Source organism: Theobroma cacao, chromosome 3, assembly GCF_053813885.1.
Source record: "Theobroma cacao isolate CCN51 chromosome 3, ASM5381388v1, whole genome shotgun sequence".
Lineage (NCBI taxonomy): Eukaryota > Viridiplantae > Streptophyta > Magnoliopsida > Malvales > Malvaceae > Theobroma > Theobroma cacao.
The window spans coordinates 45,521,353-45,536,313 of record NC_142641.1 but is presented as its reverse complement, the minus strand read 5'-3'; the positions used below and the strand labels follow the sequence as shown (position 1 = coordinate 45,536,313).

At 36.4% G+C, this 14,961-nt stretch overlaps 2 protein-coding genes across 2 annotated transcripts; both read left to right on the top strand.

Moving 5' to 3' along the window:
- The first annotated feature begins 1,276 nt into the window (after positions 1-1,276).
- Positions 1,277-4,623, top strand: LOC18606721 (phosphatidylinositol 4-kinase gamma-like protein). The gene is made up of 3 exons (XM_018118277.2): positions 1,277-1,457; positions 1,801-3,161; positions 3,828-4,623. The coding sequence occupies exons 2-3, from the start codon at positions 1,803-1,805 to the stop codon at positions 4,203-4,205; spliced, it is 1,737 nt and encodes a 578-aa protein (XP_017973766.2). The 5' UTR covers positions 1,277-1,457; positions 1,801-1,802; the 3' UTR covers positions 4,206-4,623.
- Positions 4,624-5,803: 1,180 nt separating this feature from the next.
- LOC18606720 (uncharacterized) lies at positions 5,804-7,326 on the top strand. The gene has a single exon (XM_018116691.2). The coding sequence runs from the start codon at positions 6,480-6,482 to the stop codon at positions 7,116-7,118; it is 639 nt and encodes a 212-aa protein (XP_017972180.1). The 5' UTR covers positions 5,804-6,479; the 3' UTR covers positions 7,119-7,326.
- The last annotated feature ends 7,635 nt before the right edge of the window (positions 7,327-14,961 follow it).

Here is a 14,961-nt window from a genome sequence, read left to right as displayed (position 1 = left end):
AAACTAGACATTTGTACTAGAAACTACCTTTGTACATAGATTAGCTTTAAATCAATCCATGCCATAAAAGCAACTTAATTGACGCAATTAACAGGTGAATGTACGAATATTTGCCTATTAGGAGCAATACTTTGATTAATTATTAAGTTTTCTGTTTTTTTTTTTTATATATGAAACAACTTCAAGCTAAATACATAATGCATGCACTTGAAACTACATCTATGCATTAGCCACTTTGAACTTGTATTTACACAATAGATACTCTTTAGGCAAATTCATCAACTCTAAGCAAGAAAAAAAAAAACAGAAAATGCGAGCTGTTTCAGAGGAAACGTTAAGCTTACAACAAAGTGTACAGAGGTCATGTGCAATCTCCACTTTCCGGTCCATGTTCCAACTTCCACGGCAATTATCCGTTAGTTTTAGGGACGTTAACAACTCAATACCAGGACGTTGGCCATTTCTAGAAAGCCACATGATTGCTCTTCGGATGACTGAATTGCCCTTCATTTCAATCACTCAAAATTTTGAGTCATTTTTTTAAAATAAAATGAAATTATCTGAATTTTTTTTAAAATAAAAAAATTTACATAAAATATATATATATATGTCATTCTTTATTTAATTGTAATCTGGTACATAAAACATATAAATTATGCACAAAATGTTTAATAATCCATTTCAGAAAAATTTAAATAGTTTAAAAAATTGTTAATATTAATAGTTTTAGTGGATGACATCTTAAAAAACTTTTCATGTGGCTTCTTTTTACTTGAGAGATAAGAAATCACTAAAAAAGATAACTTAATTGCGGAATCATAGGGCATCCAACGCGTTTTGTCTCCATTTGGAATGAAAATTACATTTGGATTATCTGACTGTTAAAGAATTTCACTATGAGGTAAATTACCAAGTATTACTTATTGCAATAACATCACTTTCTTAACCTAATTATGAAGACTTCGGTTTAAGGGGAAAAGATGTCGTGTCGAAATCGAGTAATCCCCCTTTAATCATAATTAGACCCATCAAATTGCCAACTAATTCTTTGCTAATTTATCGGCATTAATTTCCACCCACTCATAATTTAATTATCCAAGCCCATTCCACGAACTTGACTGAGTAAGTTACGCAAATTCTCAATGGCATTTCGGTAAACTCAGCACCTCCGCTCCTGCTCTGAACTTGCTCAAACGACCGTTACTGACAGTCTAACGGCGCGGGTTTATAATTTAAAACACGGCCCCGTTATAGTCGTTGGGTCAAAGCTTATATAAAGCCAACGGCTACATTACCGTTCCTCCTCCACTCTCTTTCTTTCTTCTTCTCTCTCTTATCGTCGACGACTTCCTTTTTTGTATCGGAGCAGAGAAAATCGGCGAAAAGATCGCGCAACTAGAAACGGAAAAAGCACCAATATCGGGAAAAAAAAATGACGAGTCGTGTTAATTAATCGGGTAGGTGGATCGCCACCTCCACAGATTTTGTTTTTGTCCATTTAAAAAGCTTTCAGTTTTGAACATTCGCTCTCGATTCTTTTCGTCTGGTAAAGAATCCACTGTCTCTCGTAACCAAGTTTGCGATTTAATTACCTTTTTGCAACAAAACAAAAAAAAAAATTGCAGCTATGCCCCAGTCTCTGTGACTGCCATTGCAGAGATTGAGAGATAGAAAAATTATTCATCTCGTTTCAATTTCGTCCCCCCCTTTTTCTCATTCATGTTTTAGAATTAGGCAACAAAAAATAGCCTTATTTTCCTAATTGTTTGCAAAAAATTAAAAGAAGAGCAATATTTGCAGAAATGTCTGTTGCCGATGTTGCTTTGAGTCCTGTTCGTCAAGAAGCGATTCGCTCCCCTGGTTATTGCAATAACCAGCCGAGTGAGTCGATCTTGGTTTACCTTTCGGTTGCCGGTTCGGTGATTCCAATGCGAGTTTTGGAGTCGGACTCGATTGCCTCCGTTAAGCTTCGGATCCAGACATGCAAAGGCTTTGTAGTGAAGAAACAGAAGCTTGTTTTCGGAGGCAGAGAATTGGCTCGTAACGATTCGCTTGTTAAAGACTACGGCGTGAAAGGTGGGAATGTTTTGCATTTAGTTTTAAAGCTTTCCGATCTTTTGCTTATCACTGTACGGACTACTTGTGGGAAAGAATTTGAATTACATGTTGATAGGTATAGAAATGTTGGGTATTTGAAACAAAGGATAGCAAGAAAAGGGAAGGGTTTTGTAGATGTTGATGAACAAGAAATATTTTGTAACGGGGAAAGAGTTGATGACCAAAGGCTTATTGATGATTTATGTAAAGATAACGATGCTGTGATCCATTTGTTGGTTCAGAAATCAGCCAAAGTTCGAGCTAAGCCTGTTGAGAAAGACTTGGAACTCTCGGTTGTTGCTGAGAGTGATATAGATGAGCGGAGAGGGAGTGTAGGAGGAGAGAAAAACCAATCCGAGGGACTTCAGATTGTGACAAAGGAGCCAATTGTTAGAGATTTCTGGTTGAAACCGGTTACTGTTAATCCTAAGGTGAAATTGCCTTCTTTTATGTGGGACATGATACATTCGACGTTTGATGGTTTGGAGATTGGGAATCAGCCAATTAGATCATCTGAAGGGACTGGAGGGACTTATTTTATGCAAGATAAATTGGGGCTTCATCATGTTTCCATTTTTAAGCCAATTGATGAGGAGCCAATGGCTGTGAACAACCCACAGGGGTTACCTGTATCAACGAATGGTGAAGGGTTGAAAAAGGGTACAAGGGTTGGAGAGGGAGCAGTGAGAGAAGTGGCTGCTTATATATTGGATCATCCAAAGAGTGGACCTCGATCTTTGTCAGGTGAGATGATGGGGTTTGCTGGTGTACCCCCTACCTGCATGGTTCAGTGCTTGCACAAAGGATTTAACCATCCGAAGGGGTACGAATGTGCACCTGAGGATGTTAAGGTTGGGTCGTTACAGATGTTTATGAAGAACTCTGGGAGTTGTGAGGACATGGGTCCTGGGGGTTTCCCTGTGGAAGAAGTGCACAAGATCAGTGTGTTCGATATAAGAATGGCAAATGCTGATAGACATGCTGGGAATATTCTGATTGGCAAAAGGGAGGGTGGCCAGACCATGCTTATTCCAATTGATCATGGCTATTGCCTGCCTGAGAATGTAAGTGTGGTTTTATCATTCTAATAATGCGATGTTTGGTTTTTAAAAGTTATATGTTTTTTCAAGTTTTTGCACTCCAATCGTATATGGGAATTATGACTTGAAATTAAATCAGTTAGCATCTAGTAATTTCTTTCATTCGAAGTTAATATCAACAGGTGGCACATGACTCGAAGTTCAATTAGTTAGCATCAATATCCATGTCATTTCTTTCGTGCAATATTGTTTCTGATTAAACCTGTTTCTTTGATATCAGATAAGATCAATATGGTGTAATATTATAAGTGTGTATTTATAAGTGTGAATCCTTTAGAAAATTGTGGAAATTATATTTGAATCCTCACTTATTCACTTATTGGGGAAAAAAGCAAAAATTAATGCTCAGATGTGTCACAGTTTAGTTCTTGTGTAAACATTTTCTATGGATTCTGCTTTAATGTCTATGCACTTAACTCTTAAGGGTGCAGTTAGTATATCTATCTCTTGATCAACTAATGCTCATCCCCACTTTTTGGGGGCAATTACTGTATTTCATCATCACATGCAGATTTTGTTTCTTTTCTAACACAACCAAACTTTTATGGATCGACATACCACCATTTTAGCAGAAGGAGAAACAGATCATTTCACTTTCTGAACTACTTTCTTTTTGCTCTTTTTTTACAGTTTGAGGATTGCACATTTGATTGGCTTTACTGGCCACAATCACGACAGCCTTACTCTCCAGACACCATTGACTATATAAAGTCACTTGATGCGGAACAAGATATTGCACTTCTGAAATTTTATGGGTGGGATGTTCCTGTTGAGTGTGCTCGCACACTTCGTATCTCTACCATGCTTTTGAAAAAAGGGGTTGAGAGAGCTCTCACTCCCTTCGCCATTGGAAGCATCATGTGCAGAGAAACTGTGAACAAGGAATCTGTGATTGAGCAGATTGTTCGTGAAGCTCAGGATTCCTTACTTCCAGGCATGAGTGAAGCAGCATTTATTGAAACTGTCTCTCAAGTCATGGACTCTTGGCTTGACAAGCTCACAAATTAACACAACCCCGGTTCATGGTACATATTTGTACGTATTCACTGAATGATGAGTCCATTTTTGTATGGACTGCAGACTATGCGAATGTAGATGGCTTATCTTCTTTTATATGAGCCGGAAGCTTTCGTTTTTTCCTTCTTTTACTCTGTCCAAGTTGTTACTTGATCGTGTATCAGTATATTGAACAGAGTCAAAGATAATGAATAATATGTACTCTGCTAAGATTTTACATAGATCGCAGGATTCTAGCTCAAAAAGAGCTAATAAACCTTGTATATAGCTGTTTTAATCTGAAAATTTAGATTTGGGAGGTGTGTAACACTTATTGTTATGACCAACTAAGGTAACCCGAACGTTCAGTATCTTTCAGGGGGAAGCTGGAAGCAAATGAAATACAAAATGTTAAGACTGTTTTGTATTCTGCAAATATTCTAAACCAACTTGAAATTTTTTGTTACATTCTTTTATTAAGACCTGGATTTGGGCCTGGTATTTTGTGGAATTCCTGCCGAGGGTTCTGAAACGTAACTACTAATGGGCAAGATCAGCTTCGTCCATTGTCTAATGACTGAGCCTATTCTGAGAGACAACGAAGCTGGCCTGCAAAAGCCTTAAATCAGAAGGAGACATGGCAGACTTCCCACTCGGCTGCCTAAACATGCAGCAATCAGCTTAGAAACCTTCAACTTCTTTTGAACTTGACAAATTAAAGAGAGAAGCTGGCGGCAATCAGCAATCCACTAATGAGTCACTCTCTGCTACCTTGCCTGGCTAAAAGGAAACAAATTTGGCTTACATTATGACATAGCGTCTTAGGCAAATTTAGATTGAATGAGAATGTAATAATATTTATAGCCAATGCAAGGCCAAGCAAGGGGTGGCGCTGGCATTCTGGTCCATAGCCATAAAGCCACAAATCCTAGCATGGGAGCGCCTTTATTGGATAGTGGTTATTAAATGAAAGAAAGTCCAGGCACGTCCAAATGCTTACGCTTGACTCATGAGGCATTCTTTTAATAAAAAAAAAAACAAAAGAAAATGCATCTGATGATCATCTGTTACTGTTACTGCAGGTAGAAAGTTCATCATTTCCCTGGTGAAAGACCCAAGCTGGTGGTCTGGTGGCACTAAGTGGCTGCAGCCAGAAGCCACTCTCCATGACTCCATCCATCATCATCTTGGCTAAGATATTGGAGCATCCTGGCTCAGTTGGCATCTCAATTATTGCAAGTTTGGCAATTTCCCCATCATCTACCCGCCACTGCCATGAAACTCTTTTTTCACTGTCAGGGTACTGATTTGTTCCCTAACAAAGCGGGGCTACTTCAGTTTCCCCACTTTTCCCGCCATTTTTTTTTTCACACCATCTTGGGGGAAAATCTAGTTTTGCTTGTTGACAAATAATACCAGTGTGAGCATGTGGAAAGGAAACGAGATCTCTTACCTAAAGATTTTCTTTTGACCGCTGTGTAAAGCATAGAAGACACTAGTAAGCTTTTAACTTTTCTAACTTTCACCCTTCTGTTTTTTTCCTTTTTCCAATCTGATCATCCTATTGTTATTTACAAAATCATCATCATAGCAAGCATTAGCAATGGCTGAAATAACCAAGAAATCAAACCTCCCAAAATGAAGAAGACAAGGCAAAGAAAAGGTGAGATCTAAGTCTGCAGTAACCCCATAGTCAAAAAAGAGAAAGAGCCTGCAATGAGGCTTTCCTCAGCAAACAACAAGTTGTAAAAAAATTGCCAGCCTCATGGCCTCATCTGCTTATCCGTTCTTACCTCACAAAACCATTCTCCACCTCTTAAAACTCACAGACCCCACATTTTCTCCTTCTCCTTCTCCTCCTCCTCCTCTACTTATTCCCTTTTTCTTTTTCTTCTTTTATTGTTCTTAATTATCCACTTTTCTTTCGGTTGATCTTTGATTCTTCCCAAAACATCACAGACCCAAAAGTCTAAGCTTGAAAACATCCAACAACAACTACATCTCCTCAATAAAAGACAAAACCCCAAAACGAAAACAGCTCAAAAATGAAATTAAAAGGAAAAAACTGTTGAAAGTCTTCACTTCCACACCACTTACACCACTTTCCCTTCTCCTTAAATACACTGTTTCCCCACACCCAAACACCCCTTATCTCCAGCAATCCATTTTGTCTTTTCATCCTTTTCCATTTTCTCTTGAGATCACACCAAGAAAACAGTTAAACCAAAATAAATACATTTATTGCCAAAACCCACCCAAAAGAAGAAGAAAAGAGAAGAAGAAATCATGGTGAAGCCCCAAAGGCCGCCATCTGGCCGTACAAATCTAGCTTCATGTATTGTAGCAACAATTTTCTTGATCTTCGTTGTGATAATAGTGCTCATTGTTTACTTCACCGTTTTTAAACCTACAGACCCGAAGATCTCCGTTAACGCCGTCCAGCTTCCGTCGTTCTCCATCGGTAACAACTCCGTTAGCTTCACTTTTTCCCAATACGTCACCGTTAAAAACCCTAACCGAGCCGCTTTCTCCCACTACGACAGCACTATCCAGCTCCTCTACTCGGGTTCTCAAGTCGGGTTCATGTTCATACCCGCTGGTAAGATCGAGGCGGGTCGGACCCAGTACATGGCTGTCACTTTCGCCGTTCAGTCATTTCCCTTCGCGGCACCAAATGAGGCGTCGGCGGCAACGATGACAATTCCCACTCCCACTACGACGACGGGACCCATTGGGCTGGTTGGTGGGTTTGGCGGGAGCAATAATGGGTATCGAGTTGGGCCCACGATGGAGATTGAGTCTCGGATGGAGATGGCGGGTCGGGTTCGGGTTCTGCATTTCTTCACCCATCACGTGGATGCTAAATCTGGGTGTAGAGTCACCATTTCTGTGAGTGATGGATCTGTGTTAGGGTTTCACTGCTAATTTTTTTTTTCCATTTTTCTACGTTTTATTCTTGTAATTTTAGATTTTTAGCTATTTCTTACTAAAAATTTTCAGTTTTGAAGGATTTGGTGATTTGGGTATTAAATTTTTTATACCCAATTTGTTGAAAAAACTGTAAAAATAGAATTTTTTCCCCTTTTGTTGCAAGTAAGCTCGTTTAGTATAAAGAACAAAGTTTTGAGCTTAATTCGTCAATTATGAAGTAAGTTTTAAGTGTTAAGCAAAGAAGCTTAGTGTAGTGTAAAACTTTTTCTGTTGAGTGAATAATTGAAGAGCAAGTAAAGGATGATGCTTCATTGCTAGTTGGTTGTAATCATGAGGCTGAAACCGGAGATTATTTTTTTGGGGGTTTGGTCCAACAACGAAGCAAAGGTCAGTGAATAATGAGCTGGAAAGCAGCGTTAAATGCGGCTGGTTTTTCGTTCTCCTGTTCTTTTTGTTCTTTCAAGTGAGACTCCAGTCGAGAAAGAGAACGTCGTCGTTTTAAACTGATTTAGTCGCAGCCTTGCAGAGTGCAGAGGTTGGGATCCTCACCGGTGAATTTAGTTGTCCCAGATTTTGGTGAAAACAGAAAACGGAGTGGTAAGAAGGAGAAATGGTAGTACTGGCAAGGAAGAAAATTGGAGGGGGTTCTTAACATTGGTGGGACCCAAGACAGCAGCAGACACTGAAATCATCATTCAGTGTCCACTAACCTCAAAACTCGAGTTTCGTGCTTTTTTGACTGTTTTTAGTTTTGGTAATTAAAACCTCCCCACGTTCCTTTTGATGACCATTTTCTCCTGTCCCTTTTTTAATGAGTAAATTTAATTGGTCCTAATGCAGGGTTAGAGGACAGCAGGGTAATTGCCGAGGAGGAAGGCCTTAAAGTTAAGCTAAATTGAGTTACGTTTAGACATTTAAATATAGCTTTCTCGATATTATAATGTAGTATTGGGTATTTTATAATAGAATATGATTATATGTAATATAATTGAAAACAACGTGATCACAAGAAAAATAATGTTGTTATATTTAATATATAAGTAATGATTATAATTTTAAAAAAATAATATTGTAGCGTTCAGTTTGTACATATTTTACTGAAAATGTAATTAGGCTTGTCAAAATAGATTTGATCCATTGAATTGATTAATTTTTTGTTCAAAATAGAGTGGGTTGGGTTTGAAAATTTTAAACCTATATTAGAATTGGGGCCTAGATAGATCAGTCCATCTAGTTAGTGGGCTATCTTGAGTTGGGGTGGGCTAGTTTTGTGGGTTAGAAGAAAAATAAATTAATAATTTTATATATTTAGTTATATAAAATTAATAATTTGTTATTAATGGTATTGTTTATTTTTTATATTTTAATTTCTTTAATTTTGACTTGTCAAATTAATAATTTTAGTTAAGATTAAAAGTTATTATTATTTTTTCTTTTATGATAATGAATTTTAAATGATAAATTAATAATGATTTAGACCTTGAAGTATCATTGCTGTCCAAACAAAATTTAAATGTTTTGTTTGAAGATGAGGATTGAAGAAGATATAAATGAGTGTTGAAGTTTTTATTTATTTGGTTATCTACTTATATTTATGAGATTATAGTTTGTGTTAAAGATTGAAATTTTATTTATATTTGATGTAATTTATTTATTTATATTTGATGTAATTTATTTGTTTGTAATATTTTTTTATTATTCAATTTATGGATTTTATCATTGAACAATTTTATTGATAAGAAGTTTGTTAGGTAAAATTGTAAAAATGATTTCTTTTTGAAAAAAAAAGTGGATTGGCCTAGCTCGGCTCATGGGTTGGAGTTTTGATGGTCCTTGTAAAAATGAATTAGTTCGACTTAACTCATATTTTCTCAACCCACAAGGATTTGGATCGAGTTGGATTGGATTAACCCATATTAATACCTCTAAATGTAATGTTAATTTTTAAAATTACTTTTATTTATTAAAATATAAATTTAATATACTTATATTTTTTATTATTAATTTTTATAAAATATCATCTTTTAAATATATTTTTAATATTATATATTTTATTTTATTTTTTATTATAATTTTATATACTTTATTTTTATATTTTAAATATAATTTTTTATATTATGTATTATATTTTAAATTTTTTCTTAAAAACAACATAAATTGTTTTGGCATTCACTATCTAACATCTAATAAAGAATAGTTATTAAAAGTAATAAAAAGACGTTTCACGAAATATATATATATATATTTAAATTATAATGTTGTAAAATATTTTTAATAAAATAATAAAATTAAAAAATAAAAATATTTTTAATAATATTACAGAGTATACGAGTATAATGTAATCTAATTGTTTTAGTTTTATATTACAATCACTATTATAATATAATTTAATTAAACATATTATAAAAAATAAATTCCCATTTCTATCGTATCAAATGCTACCTAACTGTTTAACAAGTTTGAGTTTGAATGTAAGAAATGGGCTTTGCTTACAGTATCACTGCAATACACGACTCTGTTCTTCTCTCCCTTTTCCAGTTCTCCCTCCTCACTTATGTCTGTTGGACAATTTGAAAGAAATGAGGGAGGGAGACCAGATGCTAATTTTTGGTTTGATCTCTAGCATCGGACGAATTTCATTCCCAGAGTTTACCCCCCAAGCTCTCCTAGGACAAGTGGCAGCACACGTTTTTGTAACATAAGCCAGTGTTATTCTGGCTCTACTCTAGAAAAAAAGAAAGCAAAAGCTCAAGCAGAGTGTTACTGTGCCTCCCCGCCCCCAACACTTTACATAGAAAACGAGATTAGTTTGCTGGAAGAAAGGCGCAGCTTCTCTCTGTCGATGTCTCAATTCAATCCCTGCTGGTAAACAATCAAAGTGTAGGCAACAAATTTTAAGTAGCTTAAAGGATGTTAGTGGGAGAGAAGAGGAAGGCACTATGACATGATACGTGAAAAATCATTTGGACTGGAAACGAAATCAAAGGTGTTGAAAGACAAGTAACCCACTTCCTATACGTTTTTCACAAGATAGTTAAAAGGGCGGCATCAATCAGCATGTTTCCTTAACCCGACAGCAACAGGGACCAATGGGTGGAAGGACTAATCATTGGTCCAATTGATACTAACGACCCTGGTGGCATTCAGTGAGAGTTCAAAAAGTCAAGGACCCTCGCCCTCCATCGGCCCCACCCACGGCGCGCGCTTGTCTTCAACAAACCACCCCTCGCCGACAGTAGAATACTTTTGTTTATTACATAGGAAAAAGCCCGGAAATTATCAAATAAAACAAGGAGCTAAGCTAACGAATCAGATGAACAACGGACGTGAACGAAATCCAGATCAAAGAAGAGCAAGAAATGAGATTGATCGGCGACGTCGCCGAGAGCATAAACTACACACAATTTTATACTATGAATTTTCTTTTTTTTTTTCCCTATGATTTATGATCTTTTTTAGTTAAGTACTACAACTTACTAGTCTAGTTTGTTTCTACTCTTGATTTGCAATTGAAGGTGTAGTTTCAGAGACTGCAGATGGCGGAGGCCGAATTACAGGCCCTATTGGAGACGCAAAGAAACGAGAATAGGAATTTAAGAGAGGAGAATGAAAGGCTGAACGCTATGTTGTCAAATCTCATGAGCACGATGCATCAACCACGTGACGAGAGACGGCAACAACCAGAAACCATGGAGATGGTACTGTCTTCTTCTTCTTCTTCTTCTTCTTCTTGTATTTGGTAGAAATGCTTTTATACTCTTTCTTTAGGTTAATTACAATATGGAAATTGCAATACCAAGTTACGAAAGAATGCCTTTGAATTTTCAAGATTTCCATTGAGAGACCTGGAGAGGACCTTATCATTTCTATCCTTAACCTATCATGTAGTAATAAGACGAATCTTAATTTTGAAAATGAAAAAGACCCTTATAATTAATCATGTAGCCCTTTCTGTTGCATTCTTTTTATTCAGTTAAGAATAGTCTTTGATTGCCTATGATCGTAGATATATATGCTTTGATGACAATGTCTTTTCTTAAGGATGTCAAGACTCGAGAGTTTTTGGAGAACATTGAACCCAAAACCCCTTGTCCTTGTTTACTGCTCTTTACCTTGATGTTTATTTCTTTAATTCTATCCCGAGTTGCAGGAGATGTGCACTTCATTGATCTCCTTATTCTGGAATCTTGAACTCACTATTCTTTCTGTCCCGGTTATTTGTTTGCAGGTTGATGGAGTTCCAAGTCCCAGTGAAGATGGTGCAAGTAATGAGCCCATTACTCAAGGGAATTAAAAAAATGCTCTTACCAGCTAGCTTTTAATTCTCTCCAATGCGCTTAGATGATATGATCCCCTTCATGCTTTTACCACAGTGCATACTCTATGAACTTGGTAGTCCTATAATAGCTATGAAAGTAATTTTATCCTTATTGATAGAAAGGAAATCCAAAAGATTTGCATTGTGGTTGTAAATGTCTTCTTGGCATTCATAGATTTTTTTGACTGATTATCTCTAGGTTTAGGTTTGTGTATGGGATTTGTGCTCTTGGGTCTTCATGTGTTAAGACACCATTTTAGCTCAAGCTATGCAAAGGGCAATTCGAAGGATCCATACACTCTCGAAAGCTCTATGCTTGAGGGAGGGAGACCAGATGCTACTCTGTGGTTTGATCTCTAGCATCGGACGAATTTCATTCCCAGATGCTTTTAATTCTCTCCAATGCGCTTAGATGATATGATCCCCTTCATGCTTTTACCACAGTGCATACTTTATGAACTTGGTAGTCCTATAATAGCTATGAAAGTAAGTTTATCCTTGCAGTATCGTGCTAGTCTTTGTGTATCCAGCACCTGTTAAAAGTTGGGTTTCCTTTTGTAAAAAGACCAATCTTTGTGTATGTAGCATTTGTTAAGAGTTGCATCTTTTGGGGTACAAATTATGAGTTGCATTTCCTTTTGAAGAAAGACTGCAGGTCTTAGAGTGACAATAGACTCTTTATCATGTGAAAATTTGAGCTGTTTAGAGTAGCAACATATTTGGACTTCCTATAATTTGACAAGATAATTGTCTGCATTCAATCAGTTTGAGATGACACTGAAACAATACATGTTTCTATGTTTTCCTTAATCCACAGCAACAGAAACCACTAAAGGCTTCCTCTAATGGTACATATACAACATAAATCAGGACAAGCACAAACTATTTATACTTGTAAAGATTGCACTTCAAGTGAAGTTCAGGTCTCCACCACTGGTGAATCCCATGGGCTTGCTTGAAATCTTGTGAAGGAGTTAGATTCACTGTCAAATTTGCTGAAGGAAACAGATGCAGTGGTTCTGCAGCTTCTGCACCTCTTCCCACGACACTCATAAATAGACCTAATGAATGCTGGTTTGCTAACCTCTCGATAGCCCCAGCCCCAATCTCTTCCATCTTTTTCCTATGCTCAAAATAGCCAACATATTCAGAGCATAAGTGGTCAGCAGGATTCACAAATAAACATGGGGTCCACGCAGACAAAATAGCAAATGGATCTTCGGACCGACTCCTTAGACTGTTACCCTTTGGGGCAAGAGCAGGTCCAGCTGTGATGACACTGCCAGCAAATCGAAGTCCATGCTTCACTTTCTCATCTTTAATTCTCTCAATTGGGGCAGATAAGAAATCTCAAACTTTTTTCCAAGTAACCCATATTGATAGAAAGGAAACTCAAAAGATTTGCATTGTGGTTGTAAATGTGTTCTTGGCATTCATAGCAAATTTGGGAGGTATTTTTTTGACTGATTATCTCTAGATTTACGTTTGTATATGGGATTTGTGTTCTTGGGTCTTCATGTGTTAAGACACCGTTTTAGCTCAAGCTATGCAAAGGGCAATTCAAAGGATCCATACTCTCTCGAAAACTGTATGCTTCAAAAGCTTCTCTCTTATAGTATCCAAAAAAGTAATTTTTTTAATGTACTAATTTATTTTTTTATCTAGATTTGTGTTCTTGAATGTTTTTTTCCTTTTTTTTTTATGTAAAATTTTAAGCATGCTTAATTTAATTTTGTCTATTATACATTCTGGACTATTTTGTTCATGAGGAGTACATGACCTCCACCTAGGACATAATTGCTAAGAGAATGGGCTTTATATTGGTCTTTGGAGATCTAGTGTGGATTTCTTTCACATTTAGTATCCAGGGTTGGTGGCTTTTGAATAGCAAAGTGGAGCTGACATCCTCTGCAATAGCAAATTGTTTTGTTTTTTTGATCGGTTTTCTTGTATTTAGAGGGGCTAATAAGCAAAAGCATATATTCAAAAAGAATCCCGAAGCACTTATATATGGGGTAAGCCTTCAAAGGTTATTTGGGGGAAAAGTGCTTGCTTCTGGTTATTGGGGAATTGCACGGCACTCTGAGTACCTTGGGGATTTGTTGCTGGCATTGTCCTTCAGATTACTTTGTGAAATAAGTTCCCCTATTCCATACTTCTACCCTATTTGTCTTTTATTCTGTTGGTATGGAGAGATGAAGCCCGCTGTGCTGAGAAGAACAAAGAAAGAAAACGCATTATTTGCCCTACTTTCAATTTCATATTCAAAACCAGTTGATTTTCCTTCTTTTGATTCTCTCTCTTCAGTTGAAGATTTTTTTTTCGTTCTCTCTTAATCTTTTTTAAAAATTCTTAATCGTATTTTTGTTAATTTCATGTAATTTTTAATTTAGGGTTAGGGCTTTTCTTAATTTCTTTGTTAAACTCATGTGTACAGGTAGCATTTTTTTATTAGGTAAATGTCAGCAATATGGTACGTCATCTCTATTAGTGCTATGTCAACTTGAGCAAAATGACATGTCAACATAATTAATGGTCAAATTTAAAAATTTTAGAATTAAGGATTGACATTAATAAATTAATAAAGTATAAGGATCTAATTTACACAAATTATTACATATGGACTAAATTTATACTTTTTGCATAGTATAGAGATTAATTACATAATTTAACCAAAAAAAAACATTTTAGTCATTTAAATTCTCTGTTAACGATATTTACAGTTTTAAGATAAAGTGTCATTTCAAAAATTAATAGATCCATTTAAAATTTCGATTAAAACTTTAAAAATGAGGATATTTTAACTATTTTTTATGGTAAAGTGTAAATTAATTGAGCCTAGTGCAGGATTAGAAGACAGCAGGGTAATTGCTGAGGAGTAAGGGGTTAAAGTTAAGCTACATTGAGTTATGTTTAGACTGCAAAATATAACTTCCACAATACTATAACTGTTTAACAAGTTTGAGTTTGAATGTAAGGGAGATGGGCATTTTTGCTTGCTTTATTTGATGGAAATGAAGTCTGTGAAGTCTAGAAATGCAGTAATGCAGTGTCACTACGATACACGACTGTGTTCTTCTCTCCCCTTTTCCAGTTCTCCCTCCTCACTTATGTCCGTTGAACAACCTCAGTCGACCTCAAATTTGAAAGAAATGAGGGATGGGGGAAGACGAGATGCTAATCTCTGGTTTGATTTCCAGGACATGAGGAATTTCATTCCCAGAGTTAACAGTACACCAAGCTCTCCTAGGACATGTGGCAGCACACTCAGTAACATAAGCCAGTGTTAAGCAAATGCTCAAGCAAAGTGTAACTGTGCCTCCCTGGCCCCAAACACTTTACGTAGAAAACGAGATTAGTTTGCAGGAAGAAAGGCGCAGCTTCTCTCTGTTAATGTTTCCATTCAATCCCTGCTAGTAAACAAGCGAAGTGTAGGCAACAAATTTTAAGTAGGTTGTTAGTGGAAGAGAAGAGGAAGGCACTATGACATGATAGGTCAAAAATCATTTGGACTGGGAA

Excerpts from the sequence above, each read along its gene's own strand:
- LOC18606720 (XM_018116691.2), top strand. The coding sequence starts at position 6,480 with ATGGTGAAGCCCCAAAGGCCGCCATCTGGCCGTACAAATCTAGCTTCA.
- LOC18606721 (XM_018118277.2), top strand. The coding sequence starts at position 1,803 with ATGTCTGTTGCCGATGTTGCTTTGAGTCCTGTTCGTCAAGAAGCGATT. Across the intron at positions 3,162-3,827 it reads GCTATTGCCTGCCTGAGAAT|TTTGAGGATTGCACATTTGA; the intron begins GTAAGTGTGGTT and ends CTTTTTTTACAG.